The sequence below is a fragment of the Podarcis liolepis genome (assembly GCF_965112155.1).
Source record: "Podarcis liolepis genome assembly, chromosome: 7".
NCBI classification, from domain to species: Eukaryota; Metazoa; Chordata; class Lepidosauria; order Squamata; family Lacertidae; genus Podarcis; species Podarcis liolepis.
This window is the reverse complement of record NC_139561.1, coordinates 93,741,165-93,760,623: the sequence shown is the minus strand read 5'-3', so window position 1 is coordinate 93,760,623 and position 19,459 is coordinate 93,741,165. Positions and strand designations below refer to the sequence as shown.

Sequence of the window (19,459 nt, the reverse complement as noted above, 5' to 3'; positions counted from 1 at the left end):
TCACCTGGGAGAGACCAAGGTAAGTGGAAACCATGAGTGCCTGCTTCTCTCAGAGGTGAAACAGTGCATCTCTAAGTACAGATGGGGCTTCGTCCAAGTCTCCCCTGCTAGCTTCCGGTTCCGCTCTGCTTTAATGGAGGCAGTGGGAGATCGTTGGAGAAGGAAAAACAAGCATGACTGAGGGTAATTCTCCTTGCAAGTTTCCCCCAGGGACAGGGGACAACGGGCTTCACTCCCAGTTCGTCTTGGTACCAGGTTCCGGCTCCGGCATGGATTGCGAGAGGCAGGGAGGCGCTGAGTGCAAAAGCCCTTCGCCTGCGAAAAACCCTCCTTCGCCGCCATTAAGAAGCAGAGGTTCTCCTGTCAATTAGAGCTCAATTTGGACTAATGTACAGGCGTTGCTGGAAGAGATGAGATCATAAAGTGCGGAATTGAACCAGCTGCAAGGTCTTTAAGGTTTGAATTTGGGAATAAACTTCATTTGCAGCAATAGACGGTGGGTGGGGGGAGGGGAGCCTATGGCTTCTTTATATAAAGTTTTCTTCTCTGCATTTATGATTTGGCAGCCCGCCATTGAATACTAGTTCAAAATATATATGTACAGGTGAGCAGGGATGAAACTGGATTGCAGATATGGAATATAACATCAAATGGATCTGTGTGTGTGAAAACAAAAAGGAAAAAGGGAGGGAAGCTGTATTTTACAAAATGTTTACGCTGGAAAATTAGAGGTGACTCTTCCCCATCCTTTATTATATACAGACTGAACTGATTAATGCTAAAAGGACTTGGAATTTAATTTAATTGGATAAATGCGCATTTATCTAAGGCCAGAGAGAGGGATGTAAGGAATCTGAAAATTGTGCAGGAGCTGATAAGGTTCATTACTGAGTCATTTGCGGTTCTGACCGATCCCTCTCCTTCCCAGGCAGAGAAGAAAAATGGCAAAATGATTATTTATTGGGACAGTGTGATTTTTGCAGCTGCTGTTAAAGTTGCCAAACAACGAAGCACAGGACAGAGCGATGGAGAATTTCTGAAACCACAATGGGATATTAGCTCCGCCCAAGGAATGATGGAGAACAGCAACAACCAGGAAAAGATAGACAGAACATTTTGCAAGGACAGGAAGAAACATCATGAACAGATAGATTGCCACACACGGGATGAGTAAGGATACAGCTGGAGTTGGAAAGAAGCTTATATCACACTCATACCGAAAACAGAGACTGAAAAGACTCAGCTCAAGAAGTACCGCCCTATATCATTACTTAATGTGGATTACAAAATCTTTGCAGACATTTTGGCAAAAAATTGAAAAAAGTATTGGTGGAAGAGATTCATAAGGACCAAGCAGGCTTTCTCCCAGGAAGACATTTGTCAGACAATGTGAGGATTATAATAGATATTATGGAATTATTAGAAGTGAATATAAACACTAAAGCAGTATTGATATTTGTGGACCCGGAGAAAGCTTTTGACAACATTTCTTGGAGTTTTATGAAGAAGAATCTACATGGGATGGGGGTAGGCCAAGGATTTGAGAATGGTATGGGTGCAATATACTCTGAACAAAAGGCAAAGTTAATTGTAAATAATATGGTTACGGAAGAATTTAAGATAGAAAAAGGGACACGACAGGGGTGCCCAATTTCCCCATTACTTTTTATATCAGTCCTGGAGGTTTTGCTAAATATGATTAGAAGAGACCAGCTGGTTAAAGGGGTACAGGTCGGAGTTAAACAGTACAAACTGAGGGCCTTTGCAGATGACTTGGTACTTACTTTACAAGAGCCAGACACTAGGGTTTTAGAATTAATTCAAACATTTGGTCAAGTTGCAGGATTTAAGCTGAACAAACAAAAAACTAAGGTTTTGGAGAAAACAGTTACTGAAAGGGAGCGGTTCCAGAATGAAACAGGATTAACTGTGGCAAAGAAGGTGAAATACTTGGGGATTAATATGACAGCTAAGAATGTGAATTTATTTAAAGATAATTATGAGAAATGCTGGACAGAAGTAAAAAAAGATCTAGAAATATGGTCAAATTTGAAGCTTTCCTTGTTAGGTCGAATTGATGTTATTAAGATGAATGTTTTGCCTAGAATGTTGTTTTTATTCCAAACATTGCAAATTGTGGACAAGATGGATTGTTTCAAGAGGTGGCAGAAAGACATTTCGAAGTTTGTCTGGCAGGGCAAAAAACCCAGAATAAAATTTAAGATTTTAACTGATGCAAAGGAAAGAGGGGGATTTGCCCTGCCGGACTTAAAACTGTACTATGAATCAGCAGCTTTCTGCTGGTTGAAAGACTGGCTACTTCTTGAGAATACAGATATTTTAGATTTGGAAGGGTTTAACAATGTTTTCGGATGGCATGCATATATATGGTATGACAAGGTGAAAGCTCATAAAGTCTTTAAAAACCACATTGTTAGGAAAGCATTATATAATGTCTGGACTAGATATAAAGATTTGTTGGAAAATAAAACCCCAAGGTGGTTGTCGCCAATGGAGGCTAAAGCCGTGAAAAAGCTTAACATGGAGGCCAAATGGCCAAAATACTGGGAAATTTTGGAACAAGAGGGTGATTAACTGAAATTACAGAGTTATGAGAAATTGAAGCCTAAAGTACGAGATTGGCTCCATTATTATCAATTAATGGAGGTCTACAAACAGGATAAGAAAATTGGCTTCCAGGTGGAGAAATCAAAATTAGAAACAGAACTGTTAGAACCCAATACTAAGAATTTGTCAAGAATGTATAACTTGCTGCTGAAATGGAATACACAAGATGAAACAGTTAAATCAGCCATGATTAAGTGGGCACAAGACATCAGTCATAATATTATGTTTGCTGACTGGGAACAGTTGTGGACCACCGGTATAAAATTAACGGCATATAATGCCTTAAGAGAGAATATTATGAAAATGATTTACAGGTGGTACATGACCCCAGTCAAGCTAGCAAAAATCTACCATTTGCCTGATAATAAGTGTTGGAAATGTAAAGAAACTGAAGGTACTTTTTATCACCTTTGGTGGACGTGCCCAAAGATTAAGGCTTTCTGGGAAATGATATATAATGAAATGAAAAAGGTACTTAAATATACCTTCTTTAAGAAACCAGAGGCCTTTCTCTTGGGCATTGTCGGCCAATTGGTGCCAAAGAAAGACAGGACTTTTTTTATGTATGCTACTACAGCAGCAAGAATTCTCATCGCAAAGTATTGGAAGACTCAAGATTAACCCACTCTGGAAGAATGGCAGACGAAGGTGATAGACAATATGGGACTGGCTGAAATGACTGGCAGAATCCGAGACCAAGGGAAAGAGACGGTGGAAGAAGATTGGAAGAAATTTAAAATTTATCTTAAGAAATATTGTAAAATCAATGAATGCTAAAATGTTGAGGGTATAGAAATAAGGGGATTACAGCTGTAAAAGGTTAAGTAAGAGAAAAGAACAAGGGAAAATTAGATAAACTTAAGGGGGAGGATTTGCTGAAACTAATTCGGAAACTGGGATGCAGAAAGGGGAGGTATGGGGAAGTCGGTGAAGTAAGGTTTAAGAAATAAGGATTTGAAATTATACATGTTTGTTTATGTGTTTGTCTGTTTGTATTGTGTATTGTTTATGTTTATATAAATTGTGGAAAACCAATAATTTTTTTTTTAAAAAAAGGATACAGCTGGAGTGCCTCACTTGTAGTTTTATATATTATTTGATGTTTCCATACGAATGGAAGTCATTAATATTGCAGTTGTTGTATAAAGGATTGTTATCTTGACAGGAGTGTAATTGAAATTAATAAGATTTTGGAATGGAGAAATCAAGAAAATCATCAAACCATCGGTTTTAGCATGCGGGGAGGGGCACATATATTATATAATTTTGTATAAGATTGGTATTAGTAATTGTATTGTAATTTCGCATTGTTATAAGGAGGCTATTATTGGATTGTAATTGTAAACTAATCAAATTACTATCATAAACGTATCCCCTGCTGAGTACATTTGTACATTTGTACCCATTTCATATAATAGTTGTGCAAAAATACATCTCCCCCCCCCCCCGAGCTCTGGGCTCCAGGTGTCTTCCCCCAAAAGATGCAAAGAAATCACAGATTAGTTTCAAAACCAAGAGAATGTGACAAAACGGGGGAGAAAACACTCCTTCCTCCTTACCCAGAGGCCTCACTCTGGCGTCCAACAGAGTCTTCTCTGCCTCAGAAGAATCAAGGCCCATTTGTGCCAAAAGATCCTTCCTCTGAAAGAGCAGCAAGGATTCAAAACAGAGAATGGGGAGAAGGGTTAGAGAAGGAATGGCAGAGGCAAGCGCTTTCGGGGGACAGAGGTGAAAGCTGCTTCCTGCTTCTGCTAGACTGGTGTCTGGGGTTGGCTGCCAGGACCATGAAACATTGGTCCTCAAGGATCTTCACTGGCTCCCAGAACGTTTCCCAGCACAATTCAAAGCCCTAAACGGCCTCAAAGGCCCAGTATACCCAAAGGAGCGTCTCCATGAACTGAGGTCCAGTTCGGAGGGTCTTCTGCTGATTCCCTCACTGTGACAAGTGAAGTTACAGGGAAGTAGGCAGAAGACCTTCTCCACAGTGGCCCCCACCCTGGGGAATGCCCTCCCATCAGGTGAGAAGGAGATAAGAAAATGCATAACTTTTAGAAGACATCTGATGTCTTCTGATGTTTTTATATGTGCTGGAAGGCACCCAGCCACATGGGTGTCATTAATAATAATAATAATAATAATAATAATAATATGCTTTCCAAAAAAGGATGGGCCATTAGGAAATGATTTGGGAATACTCTCCCTCCTCTTTGGAGCCCCTTGGGAGTATCCAGAAGAAAGTCTCTCTCACCTGCTGCTCTGCCTGCTTCCTCTCCTCTGCCTGACTCAGGAGGAAACCTTCGGCCAGGGCCACCGCCTGGGAACTGGTCTCCGCTCCGCATTCCCTCACACAGTTCTCCATCTCCAGAGGAAGGACAGCCAGGAACTGCTCCAAGATCACCAGGTCCAATATCTGAGCTTTCGTGTGTCTTTCTGGCTTCAGCCACTGATGGTCAAGATGGTAGAACTGGCTGCAAACCTCTCGGGGTCCTTTGGCCTCCTGGTAGCAGAACTGCCTGAGCTGCTGGCTCTGCACCTCTGAGCAAGGGGTGTCCTCCTCATCCAGGATCTTCTGCACGGAGTTTCCCCAGAATTCCCCACTGCTCCCCGTTTCCATGGCATGGCCTCTTCCTGCTTCAGGGCCAGCTGAGTCTTGCTCATCCATCTGGGCTCTCCGGAAGTCTCCAGGAGATCGGAAGGTGCCTCTTGGTCCTCTGCCAAGTTCTAATGGAAGGTGCAGCAAATCCTACGAATCAAACACACTATTCTATTGTAAGATCAATACACAGCCAAGAGAAGAAGAATGTTCCCTGAGGAAGCATGGATAAGTCTTCCTAGGAACCAGGTCTGGATTGCCACCGTCCCTGTTGTTGTTTAGTGGTGTCCGCCTCTTTGTGACCCCCTGGACCAGAGCATGCCAGGCCCTCCTGTCATTCACTGCCTCCCGCAGTTTAGTCAAACAAATAAAGAATTAGGGAGGGGAAATGCCCGACATACAGAGATTTATGAATAGAGAGAGAAGCTAAAGCGTTTGCAAGGAGGACGGTTTGTAAGCAGAGGTATTCCTGTCCTTCTCCTTCATGGTCTTTCCCTCCTAATATGCTTGTCCCTCATAATAATGTCCCTCTTAATATACTTCTCCCTCATAATAATGTCCCTCTTAATATACTTCTCCCTCATATTAATGTCCCTCTTAATATACTTCCCCTCATAATAATGTCCCTCTTAATATACTTCTCCCTCATAATAATGTCCCTCTTAATATACTTCTCCCTCATAATAATGTCCCTCTTAATATACTTCTCCCTCATAATAATGTCCCTCTTAATATACTTCTCCCTCATAATAATGTCCCTCTTAATATACTTCTCCCTCATAATAATGTCCCTCTTAATATATTTTTCCCTCATAATTATGTCCCTCCTAATATCCTTCTCCCTCATAATTATGTCCCTTCTAATATCCTTCTCCCTCATAATTATGTCCCTCCTAATATACTTCTCCCTCATATTTATGTCCCTCTTAATATCCTTCTCCCTCATAATAATGTCCCTCTTAATATCCTTCTCCCTCACAATAATGTCCCTCTTAATATCCTTCTCCCTCACAATCATGTCCTTCTTAATATCCTTCTCCCTCATAATAATGTCCCTCTTAATATCCTTCTCCCTCATAATAATGTCCCTCTTAATATCCTTCTCCCTCATAATAATGTCCTCCTTAATATCCTTCTCCCTCATAATAATGTCCCTCTTAATATCCTTCTCCCTCACAATAATGTCCCTCCGAATGTCCTTCTATCTCACAATAATGTCCCTCCGAATGTCCTTCTATCTCACAATAATGTCCCTCTTAATATCCTTCTCCCTCACAATAATGTCCCTCTTAATATACTTCTCCCTCATAATAATGTCCCTCTTAATATCCTTCTCCCTCATAATAATGTCCCTCTTAATATCCTTCTCCCTCACAATTATGTCCCTCTTAATATCCTTCTCCCTCATAATAATGTCCCTCTTAATATCCTTCTCCCTCATAATAATGTCCCTCTTAATATCCTTCTCCCTCACAATAATGTCCCTCTTAATATCCTTCTCCCTCACAATAATGTCCCTCTTAATATCCTTCTCCCTCATAATTATGTCCCTCCTAATATCCTTCTCCCTCATATTTATGTCCCTCTTAATATCCTTCTCCCTCATAATAATGTCCCTCTTAATATCCTTCTCCCTCATAATAATGTCCCTCTTAATATCCTTCTCCCTCGTAATAATGTCCCTCTTAATATCCTTCTCCCTCACAATCATGTCCTTCTTAATATCCTTCTCCCTCACAATAATGTCCCTGTTAATATCCTTCTCCCTCATAATTATGTCCCTCTTAATATACTTCTCCCTCATAATTATGTCCCTCTTAATATACTTCTCCCTCACAATAATGTCCCTCTTAATATACTTCTCCCTCATAATAATGTCCCTCTTAATATATTTTTCCCTCATAATTATGTCCCTCCTAATATACTTCTCCCTCATATTTATGTCCCTCTTAATGTCCTTCTCCCTCACAATCATGTCCCTCCGAATGTCCTTCTCCCTCACAATCATGTCCCTCTTAATATACTTCTCCCTCATAATAATGTCCCTCTTAATATACTTCTCCCTCATAATGTCCCTCTTAATATCCTTCTCCCTCACAATAATGTCCCTCTTAATATCCTTCTCCCTCACAATAATGTCCCTCTTAATATCCTTCTCCCTCACAATCATGTCCCTCTTAATATCCTTCTCCCTCATAATAATGTCCCTCTTAATATCCTTCTCCCTCACAATCATGTCCCTCTTAATATCCTTCTCCCTCACAATCATGTCCCTCTTAATATCCTTCTCCCTCATAATAATGTCCCTCTTAATATCCTTCTCCCTCACAATCATGTCCCTCTTAATATCCTTCTCCCTCATAATAATGTCCCTCTTAATATCCTTCTCCCTCACAATAATGTCCCTCTTAATATCCTTCTCCCTCACAATCATGTCCCTCTTAATATCCTTCTCCCTCACAATCATGTCCCTCTTAATATCCTTCTCCCTCACAATCATGTCCCTCTTAATATCCTTCTCCCTCACAATCATCTCCCTCTTAATGTCCTTCTCCCTCACAATAATGTCCCTCTTAATATACTTCTCCCTCATAATAATGTCCCTCTTAATATCCTTCTCCCTCACAATTATGTCCCTCTTAATATACTTCTCCCTCATAATAATGTCCCTCTTAATGTCCTTCTCCCTCACAATCATGTCCCTCCCAATGTCCTTCTCCCTCACAATAATGTCCCTCTTAATATCCTTCTCCCTCACAATTATGTCCCTCTTAATATCCTTCTCCCTCACAATCATGTCCCTCTTAATATCCTTCTCCCTCACAATTATGTCCCTCTTAATATCCTTCTCCCTCACAATTATGTCCCTCTTAATATCCTTCTCCCTCACAATCATGTCCCTCTTAATATCCTTCTCCCTCACAATTATGTCCCTCTTAATATCCTTCTCCCTCACAATCATGTCCCTCTTAATATCCTTCTCCCTCATAATAATGTCCCTCTTAATATCCTTCTCCCTCACAATCATGTCCCTCTTAATATCCTTCTCCCTCATAATAATGTCCCTCTTAATATCCTTCTCCCTCACAATAATGTCCCTCTTAATATCCTTCTCCCTCACAATAATGTCCCTCTTAATATCCTTCTCCCTCACAATCATGTCCCTCTTAATATCCTTCTCCCTCACAATCATGTCCCTCTTAATATCCTTCTCCCTCACAATCATCTCCCTCTTAATGTCCTTCTCCCTCACAATAATGTCCCTCTTAATATACTTCTCCCTCATAATAATGTCCCTCTTAATATCCTTCTCCCTCACAATTATGTCCCTCTTAATATACTTCTCCCTCATAATAATGTCCCTCTTAATGTCCTTCTCCCTCACAATCATGTCCCTCCCAATGTCCTTCTCCCTCACAATAATGTCCCTCTTAATATCCTTCTCCCTCACAATTATGTCCCTCTTAATATCCTTCTCCCTCACAATCATGTCCCTCTTAATATCCTTCTCCCTCACAATTATGTCCCTCTTAATATCCTTCTCCCTCACAATTATGTCCCTCTTAATATCCTTCTCCCTCACAATCATGTCCCTCTTAATATCCTTCTCCCTCACAATTATGTCCCTCTTAATATCCTTCTCCCTCACAATCATGTCCCTCTTAATGTCCTTCTCCCTCACAATCATGTCCCTCTTAATATCCTTCTCCCTCACAATCATGTCCCTCTTAATATCCTTCTCCCTCACAATCATGTCCCTCTTAATATCCTTCTCCCTCACAATAATGTCCCTCTTAATATCCTTCTCCCTCACAATCATGTCCCTCTTAATATCCTTCTCCCTCACAATAATGTCCCTCTTAATATCCTTCTCACTCATAATAATGTCCCTCTTAATGTCCTTCTCCCTCACAATCATGTCCCTCTTAATATCCTTCTCCCTCACAATCATGTCCCTCTTAATATCCTTCTCCCTCACAATCATGTCCCTCTTAATATCCTTCTCCCTCACAATAATGTCCCTCTTAATGTCCTTCTCCCTAACAATCATGTCCCTCTTAATATCCTTCTCCCTCATAATAATGTCCCTCTTAATGTCCTTCTCCCTCACAATCATGTCCCTCTTAATATACTTCTCCCTCACAATTATTTCCCTCTTAATATCCTTCTCCCTCACAATCATGTCCCTCTTAATGTCCTTCTCCCTCACAATCATGTCCCTCTTAATATCCTTCTCCCTCATAATGTCCCTCTTAATGTCCTTCTCCCTCACAGTCATGTCCCTCTTAATATACTTCTCCCTCACAATTATTTCCCTCTTAATATCCTTCTCCCTCACAATCATGTCCCTCTTAATGTCCTTCTCCCTCACAATCATGTCCCTCTTAATACCCTTCTCCCTCTCAATCATGTCCCTCTTAATATCCTTCTCCCTCACAATCATCTCCCTCTTAATGTCCTTCTCCCTCACAATAATGTCCCTCTTAATATACTTCTCCCTCATAATAATGTCCCTCTTAATATCCTTCTCCCTCACAATTATGTCCCTCTTAATATACTTCTCCCTCATAATAATGTCCCTCTTAATGTCCTTCTCCCTCACAATCATGTCCCTCCCAATGTCCTTCTCCCTCACAATAATGTCCCTCGTAATATCCTTCTCCCTCACAATTATGTCCCTCTTAATATCCTTCTCCCTCATAATAATGTCCCTCTTAATATCCTTCTCCCTCACAATCATGTCCCTCTTAATGTCCTTCTCCCTCACAATCATGTCCCTCTTAATATCCTTCTCCCTCACAATCATGTCCCTCTTAATATCCTTCTCCCTCACAATAATGTCCCTCTTAATATCCTTCTCCCTCACAATAATGTCCCTCTTAATGTCCTTCTCCCTCACAATCATGTCCCTCTTAATATCCTTCTCCCTCATAATAATGTCCCTCTTAATGTCCTTCTCCCTCACAATCATGTCCCTCTTAATATACTTCTCCCTCACAATTATTTCCCTCTTAATATCCTTCTCCCTCACAATCATGTCCCTCTTAATATACTTCTCCCTCATAATAATGTCCCTCTTAATATCCTTCTCCCTCACAATTATGTCCCTCTTAATATACTTCTCCCTCATAATAATGTCCCTCTTAATGTCCTTCTCCCTCACAATCATGTCCCTCCCAATGTCCTTCTCCCTCACAATCATCTCCCTCTTAATATCCTTCTCCCTCACAATAATGTCCCTCTTAATATCCTTCTCCCTCACAATAATGTCCCTCTTAATATCCTTCTCCCTCATAATAATGTCCCTCTTAATATCCTTCTCCCTCACAATTATGTCCCTCTTAATATACTTCTCCCTCATAATAATGTCCCTCTTAATGTCCTTCTCCCTCACAATCATGTCCCTCCCAATGTCCTTCTCCCTCACAATAATGTCCCTCTTAATATCCTTCTCCCTCACAATTATGTCCCTCTTAATATCCTTCTCCCTCACAATCATGTCCCTCTTAATATCCTTCTCCCTCACAATTATGTCCCTCTTAATATCCTTCTCCCTCACAATTATGTCCCTCTTAATATCCTTCTCCCTCACAATCATGTCCCTCTTAATATCCTTCTCCCTCACAATTATGTCCCTCTTAATATCCTTCTCCCTCACAATCATGTCCCTCTTAATGTCCTTCTCCCTCACAATCATGTCCCTCTTAATATCCTTCTCCCTCACAATCATGTCCCTCTTAATATCCTTCTCCCTCACAATCATCTCCCTCTTAATATCCTTCTCCCTCACAATAATGTCCCTCTTAATATCCTTCTCCCTCACAATCATGTCCCTCTTAATATCCTTCTCCCTCACAATAATGTCCCTCTTAATATCCTTCTCACTCATAATAATGTCCCTCTTAATGTCCTTCTCCCTCACAATCATGTCCCTCTTAATATCCTTCTCCCTCACAATCATGTCCCTCTTAATATCCTTCTCCCTCACAATCATGTCCCTCTTAATATCCTTCTCCCTCACAATAATGTCCCTCTTAATGTCCTTCTCCCTAACAATCATGTCCCTCTTAATATCCTTCTCCCTCATAATAATGTCCCTCTTAATGTCCTTCTCCCTCACAATCATGTCCCTCTTAATATACTTCTCCCTCACAATTATTTCCCTCTTAATATCCTTCTCCCTCACAATCATGTCCCTCTTAATGTCCTTCTCCCTCACAATCATGTCCCTCTTAATATCCTTCTCCCTCATAATGTCCCTCTTAATGTCCTTCTCCCTCACAGTCATGTCCCTCTTAATATACTTCTCCCTCACAATTATTTCCCTCTTAATATCCTTCTCCCTCACAATCATGTCCCTCTTAATGTCCTTCTCCCTCACAATCATGTCCCTCTTAATACCCTTCTCCCTCTCAATCATGTCCCTCTTAATATCCTTCTCCCTCACAATCATCTCCCTCTTAATGTCCTTCTCCCTCACAATAATGTCCCTCTTAATATACTTCTCCCTCATAATAATGTCCCTCTTAATATCCTTCTCCCTCACAATTATGTCCCTCTTAATATACTTCTCCCTCATAATAATGTCCCTCTTAATGTCCTTCTCCCTCACAATCATGTCCCTCCCAATGTCCTTCTCCCTCACAATAATGTCCCTCGTAATATCCTTCTCCCTCACAATTATGTCCCTCTTAATATCCTTCTCCCTCATAATAATGTCCCTCTTAATATCCTTCTCCCTCACAATCATGTCCCTCTTAATGTCCTTCTCCCTCACAATCATGTCCCTCTTAATATCCTTCTCCCTCACAATCATGTCCCTCTTAATATCCTTCTCCCTCACAATAATGTCCCTCTTAATATCCTTCTCCCTCACAATAATGTCCCTCTTAATGTCCTTCTCCCTCACAATCATGTCCCTCTTAATATCCTTCTCCCTCATAATAATGTCCCTCTTAATGTCCTTCTCCCTCACAATCATGTCCCTCTTAATATACTTCTCCCTCACAATTATTTCCCTCTTAATATCCTTCTCCCTCACAATCATGTCCCTCTTAATATACTTCTCCCTCATAATAATGTCCCTCTTAATATCCTTCTCCCTCACAATTATGTCCCTCTTAATATACTTCTCCCTCATAATAATGTCCCTCTTAATGTCCTTCTCCCTCACAATCATGTCCCTCCCAATGTCCTTCTCCCTCACAATCATCTCCCTCTTAATATCCTTCTCCCTCACAATAATGTCCCTCTTAATATCCTTCTCCCTCACAATAATGTCCCTCTTAATATCCTTCTCCCTCATAATAATGTCCCTCTTAATATCCTTCTCCCTCACAATCATGTAGTAGATAGGTAGCCGTGTTGGTCTGCCATAGTCAAAATAAAAAAATTCCTTCCAATAGCACCTTAAAGACCAACTAAGTTAGTTCTTGGTATGAGCTTTCGTGTGCATGCACACTTCTTCAGATACACTGAAACAGAAGTTGCCAGATCCTTCTATATAGTGAGAAGGTGGGGAGGGGTGTTACTCAGACGGGTGGTGGGAATGGGAGATAGGCAGATAGCTGGGAGAGCCTGTTGACGACTCTTAACGACTGTAATAGGTCTTACAGGAAAAGGCAAGGGATGAGAAGGTGAGAAATGGTATAGTCATGTATAGTGAGATAAGAATCCAATGTCTTTGTTCAACCCAGGTTTTTCCATTGTTTTGAGTTTGGTAATGAGTTGTAATTCAGCAGCTTCTCTTTCCAGTCTGTTTCTGAAATTCCTTTGTAGTAAAACAGCTACTTTGAGATCTTGTATAGAATGTCCTGGGAGATTGAAGTGTTCTCCTACTGGTTTCTCTGTTTTGTGATTCTTGATGTCAGATTTATGTCCGTTTATTCTTTGGCGTAAGGTTTGGCCTGTTTGTCCAATATAGAGAGCTGAAGGACACTGTTGGCATTTGATGGCATACACAATGTTAGACGATGAGCAATTAAATAGTCCCGAGATGGTATGTGTGATGTTGTTAGGGCCAGTAATGGTGTTGTCCGGGTGTATGTGGCAGCAAAGTTGGCATCTGGGTTTATTGCAGGCTCTGGTGCCAGTGTCTGTGTTAAGTCTGGTTGTGGTATTATTGTGGGTTAGGAGTTGTTTAAGATTGGGTGGCTGTCTGTAGGCAATGAAAGGTCTTCCTCCCAGAGCTTGAGAAAGAGAACTGTCATTGTCCAGGAGAGGTTGTAGATCTCTGATGATGCGTTGTACTGTTTTAACTTGGGAGCTGTATGTGATGACTAGAGGTGTTCTGTTATTTTCTTTTTTGGGTCTGTCTTGCAGCAAGTTCTCTCTGGGTATCAGTCTGGCTCTGTTGATCTGTTGTCTAACTTCATCTGCTGGGTATTTTAGTTCTGAGAAGGTTTGCTGTAGATCTCTTAGGTGAGAGTCTCTGTCTGTAGAGTTGGAACAGATGCGGCTGTAACGTAGTGCCTGGCTGTATACAATGGACTGTTTGGTATGTTTGGGATGGTAGCTGGAGGCATGTAGATATGTTTGTCGGTCAGTTGGTTTGCGGTATAAGGTGGTGTCTATGCGCCCATCCTGTATTTTTATAGTAGTGTCCAAAAAATGTATTTCTTGCATAGATTGATTCATTGTAAGGTTGATTGTGGGGTGAAAATCATTAAATTTCTGGTGAAAGGTGTCCAGGGTCTGTTGACCATGTGTCCAGATGATAAAAATATCGTCAATGTATCGCAGGTACAAGAGAGGTTTGAGTGGGTAGGAGTTCAGGAAACGTTGTTATAAATCTGCCATGAAGATGTTGGCATACTGTGGGGCCATGCGGGTGCCCATTGCTGTGCCGCTGATCTGAAGGAACAGGTCATCACCGAATTTGAAGTTGTTGTGGGTAAGGACAAATTGGCAGAGTTTGGTGGTGCTATAAGGAACACCATTTGGTGCTATAAGGAACACCATTTCAGATAAAACCACAGCGGACCTTGCCACCAAACTCTGCCAATCAATCTGACATCAAGAATCACAAAACAGAGAAACCAGTAGGAGAACACTTCAATCTCCCAGGACATTCTATACAAGATCTCAAAGTAGCTGTTTTACTACAAAGGAATTTCAGAAACAGACTGGAAAGAGAAGCTGCTGAATTACAACTCATTACCAAACTCAAAACAATGGAAAAACCTGGGTTGAACAAAGACATTGGATTCTTATCTCACTATACATGACTATACCATTTCTCACCTTCTCATCCCTTGCCTTTTCCTGTAAGACCTATTACAGTCGTTAAGAGTCGTCAACAGGCTCTCCCAGCTATCTGCCTATCTCCCATTCCCACCACCCTTCTGAGTAACACCCCTCCCCACCTTCTCACTATATAGAAGGATCTGGCAACTTCTGTTTCAGTGTATCTGAAGAAGTGTGCATGCACACGAAAGCTCATACCAAGAACTAACTTAGTTGGTCTTTAAGGTGCTATTGGAAGGAATTTTTTTATCCTCACAATCATGTCCCTCTTAATATCCTTCTCCCTCACAATCATGTCCCTCTTAATATCCTTCTCCCTCACAATCATCTCCCTCTTAATGTCCTTCGCCCTCACAATAATGTCCCTCTTAATATACTTCTCCCTCATAATAATGTCCCTCTTAATATCCTTCTCCCTCACAATTATGTCCCTCTTAATATACTTCTCCCTCATAATAATGTCCCTCTTAATGTCCTTCTCCCTCACAATCATGTCCCTCCCAATGTCCTTCTCCCTCACAATAATGTCCCTCTTAATATCCTTCTCCCTCACAATTATGTCCCTCTTAATATCCTTCTCCCTCATAATAATGTCCCTCTTAATGTCCTTCTCCCTCACAATCATGTCCCTCTTAATAACCTTCTCCCTCACAATCATGTCCCTCTTAATATCCTTCTCCCTCACAATCATGTCCCTCTTAATATCCTTCTCCCTCACAATCATGTCCCTCTTAATATACTTCTCCCTCACAATAATCTCCCTCTTAATATCCTTCTCCCTCATAATAATGTCCCTCTTAATGTCCTTCTCCCTCACAATCATGTCCCTCTTAATATCCTTCTCCCTCACAATCATGTCCCTCTTAATATCCTTCTCCCTCACAATCATGTCCCTCTTAATATCCTTCTCCCTCATAATAATGTCCCTCTTAATGTCCTTCTCCCTCACAATCATGTCCCTCTTAATATACTTCTCCCTCACAATTATTTCCCTCTTAATATCCTTCTCCCTCACAATCATGTCCCTCTTAATGTCCTTCTCCCTCACAATCATGTCCCTCTTAATATCCTTCTCCCTCACAATCATGTCCCTCTTAATATCCTTCTCCCTCACAATCATCTCCCTCTTAATGTCCTTCTCCCTCACAATAATGTCCCTCTTAATATACTTCTCCCTCACAATCATGTCCCTCTTAATATCCTTCTCCCTCACAATCATGTCCCTCTTAATATCCTTCTCCCTCACAATAATGTCCCTCTTAATATCCTTCTCCCTCACAATAATGTCCCTCTTAATATCCTTCTCCCTCACAATAATGTCCCTCTTAATATCCTTCTCCCTCATAATAATGTCCCTCTTAATGTCCTTCTCCCTCACAATCATGTCCCTCTTAATATCCTTCTCCCTCACAATCATAATAAAAAAATTTCTTCCAGTAGCACCTTAAAGACCAACTAAGTTAGTTCTTGGTATGAGCTTTCGTGTGCATGCACACTTCTTCAGATACCTGAAGAATATCTTCTTCAGGTATCTGAAGAAGTGTGCATGCACACGAAAGCTCATACCAAGAACTAACTTAGTTGGTCTTTAAGGTGCTACTGGAAGAAATTTTTTTATTTTGACTATGGCAGACCAACACGGCTACCTATCTACTACCTCACAATCATGTCCCTCTTAATATCCTTCTCCCTCACAATCATCTCCCTCTTAATATACTTCTCCCTCACAATCATGTCCCTCTTAATATCCTTCTCCCTCACAATCATGTCCCTCTTAATATCCTTCTCCCTCACAATAATTTCCCTCTTAATATCCTTCTCCCTCACAATCATGTCCCTCTTAATATCCTTCTCCCTCAGAATAATCTCCCTCTTAATGTCCTTCTCCCTCACAATCATGTCCCTCCCAATGTCCTTCTCCCTCAGAATCATGTCCCTCTTAATATCCTTCTCCCTCACAATCATGTCCCTCTTAATATCCTTCTCCCTCACAATCATGTCCCTCTTAATATCCTTCTCCCTCACAATCATGTCCCTCTTAATATCCTTCTCCCTCACAATCATGTCCCTCTTAATGTCCTTCTCCCTCACAATTATGTCCCTCCTAATGTCCTTCTCCTTCATAATAATGTCCCTCTTAATATCCTTCTCCCTCATAATAATGTCCCTCTTAATATCCTTCTCCCTCATAATAATGTCCCTCTTAATATCCTTCTCCCTCACAATCATGTCCCTCTTAATATCCTTCTCCCTCACAATTATGTCCCTCTTAATATCCTTCTCCCTCACAATCATGTCCCTCCGAATGTCCTTCTCCCTCCTCACTCTCTTCCAGTCCCACCTCCCTGGCCAGGGCCTGAGGTCCCTCTGGCTCCCTCCCGGACCCCCCAGCCTCTCTTCCCTCCCCTTCCCGCCTCCCGGGGCAGGGAGTTCCCCAGGCTTCCCCCGAGAGGAGACCCACCAGAGCCCGGCAGGCGAAGGCGAGGCCGGAAGGGACGTCAGAGGGGAGGAGGAGCGGCCCGCCTTCCTTTCCTGTCCTCTCTAGGAAGCCAGCTCGGCGCCTCTTAACCCTTCTCTCTCCCTGCGGAGGAGCCCGTGGAGAAAAGCGGGAGAAGAGGAGGAGGCAGGGAAGAAGCAGGACCCAGAACCCGGGACTGGGCGCGTGTGCGTGTGAAGTCTCTTTGGCTTGGCGCTTGCTGGTCATTTTCTGACAGGAATTTTTTCTCTTTTTTATTAAATCACTCCTTTATTAAACTGGTTGTTCTGTGTCTCTGGGTACGTTTCTGTGTGGGTTTTAACTTCCTATCCCACCTCTGCCCCCAATTAATATGCGATGACGCAAGGGCTCTCCCCCCCCCCCCGGCAGCCTTGGACCCGTCTTCTCTCTTAAATATAGTTCACCCACCTCACAGAACACAATTCCCACAAATGCCCTCCAACTACCTCAGATTATCTTGTGGGGGACTTGCGTGAGGTAAAACTCACTAATTGGGAGTCTCAGACAGGATTTCTTCAAATAAACATTAACGATTTTATTTAACAAGGAGGTTTATAACACGAGTGGATAAAACGTAGGATATTTCAGTTTACAATGTTATTTCCCTTCAAGGTTTTCTCAGTTGTTTCACACTTGAGACTTTGGCTCTTAACAAGGTGGCACTTTCTGCCAGTTACCCTACTCCCAAGGTACTCCAGGCAAAAGACCCAAGGGATCTCTGGTTTGGGAGTCTTCTCTTTCTAGAAGGATCTCTCCCCTCCTGACTGGGATGAGAGCTCAGCAGCCAGTCTCTTTCCAGCTCCTCCTTCTCCTGGCTCAGCCTCCCAGTTCATTCCTGGCCTGATTTACTCTCCCAGGACACCACACACTCTCCTTCCCCCTACGCTCAGAGACTCCTTTCTCTAGCTCAGGGGTCTGCAACCTTTAAGACAAAAAGAGCCACTTGGACCCGTTTCCGAAGAAAAAATAACAACTGGGAGCAGCAAAACCATTGTGACATTTAAAACAAATATATCTCCGGAGCCACGATCTGACAGTGGGCGGGAAGGTGACGTCGGGACGGTGCGTGACTAACGCACGCACCGCCCCCATGCGACGTCACAGCCAGTACAGCGCCCGCCACAGTGGGGAGTGTCGGGGCGCACAATGCGCCTCCTCCCCTCGCTAGTATCCGCCCCGGAGCCGCAGCAAAGATGTAAAAGAGCCACATGCGGCTCCGGAGCCGCGGGTTGCAGACCCCTGCTCTAGCTGGTGATCTTTTCCTCAGAGCGGATGTTTCCACCCAGAACCAGCTCCTCTCACTCCCCATCTTCCCCACCTCCCTCCAAAGCTCCTAGCCATGGGGGGAACTGGGCCCAGGTCTCCCTCCTCCAGCTCCAGGCCTCTGGTTTCTTAAGGAAGGTATATTTAAATACCTTTATATATCATTTCCCAGAAAGCCTTAATCTTTGGGCATGTCCACCAAAGGTGAAAAAAAGTACCTTCCGTTTCTTTACATTTCCAACATTTATTATCAGACAAGTGGTAAATTTTTGCAAGTTTGACTGGAGTCATGTACCACCTATAAATCATTTTCATAATATTTTCCTTTAAGGCATTACATGCCGTAAATTTCATACCGGTGGTCCACAACTGTTCCCAGTCAGCAAACATAATGTTATGACCAATATCTTGTGCCCACTTTATCATGGCTGATTTCACTGTTTCATCTTGTGTATTCCATTTCAACAGCAAGTTATACATTCTTGACAAGTTCTTAGTATTGGGTTCTAACAGTTCTGTTTCTAATTTTGATTTTTCCACCTGGAAGGCAATTTTCCTGTCCAACTTGTACACCTCCATTATTTGATAATAATGAAGCCAATCCTGCACTTTAACTTTTAATTTCTCAAAACTCTGCAATTTCAGTTTGTCCCCTTCCTGTTCCAGAATTTCCCAATATTTCGGCCATTTGGCCTCCATATTGAGTTTTTTCACAGCCTTTGCCTCCATTGGCGACAACCACCTTGGGGTTTTATTTTCCAACACATCTTTGTATTTAATCCAGACATTATATAATGCTTTCCTGACAATGTGATTTTTAAAAGCTTTGTGAGCTTTAACCTTGTCGTACCAGAAATATGCATGCCACCCAAAAATGTTATTAAAACCTTCTAAGTCCAAAATGTCTGTGTTCTCAAGAAGCAGCCAGTCTTTCAATCAGCAGAAAGCTGCTGATTCATAGTAAAGTTTAAAGTCTGGCAGGGCAAATCCCCCCCTTTCCTTTGCATCAGTTAAAATCTTAAATTTTATTCTGGGTTTCTTGCCCTGCCAGACAAATTTTGAGATGTCTTTCTGCCACTTCTTGAAACAATCCATCTTGTTCACAATTTGCAATGTTTGAAACAAAAATAACATTCTAGGCAATACATTCATTTTGATCACAGCAATGCGGCCTAGCAGTGAAAGCTTCAACAGATAGGCTTTCATTTTGATGCCAAGGACATCCTGAAAGG

The 19,459-nt window shown here is 41.9% G+C and overlaps 3 protein-coding genes across 3 annotated transcripts in view; 1 reads left to right on the top strand and 2 right to left on the bottom strand.

The window, feature by feature from the left end:
- Nucleotides 1-16,946, bottom strand: part of LOC310712806 (uncharacterized protein) — a 65,943-nt gene extending 48,997 nt beyond the window's left edge. Inside the window, exons 1-2 of the mRNA XM_083516181.1 lie at nucleotides 16,929-16,946; nucleotides 5,162-5,371 (exon numbers count right to left, since the gene is read on the bottom strand). Of these exons, the coding sequence (XP_083372307.1) occupies nucleotides 5,162-5,290 (129 nt within the window). The 5' untranslated portion in view covers nucleotides 5,291-5,371; nucleotides 16,929-16,946. The remainder of the gene's footprint in view (nucleotides 1-5,161; nucleotides 5,372-16,928) is intronic.
- Nucleotides 1-19,459, bottom strand: part of LOC310712893 (zinc finger protein 213-like) — a 356,206-nt gene that overhangs the window by 119,373 nt on the left and 217,374 nt on the right. The gene's annotated exons all lie outside the window — the stretch shown is intronic.
- Nucleotides 1-19,459, top strand: part of LOC310711114 (uncharacterized protein) — a gene marked incomplete at its 3' end in the record, with an annotated part of 41,461 nt that overhangs the window by 865 nt on the left and 21,137 nt on the right. The window lies entirely within an intron of this gene.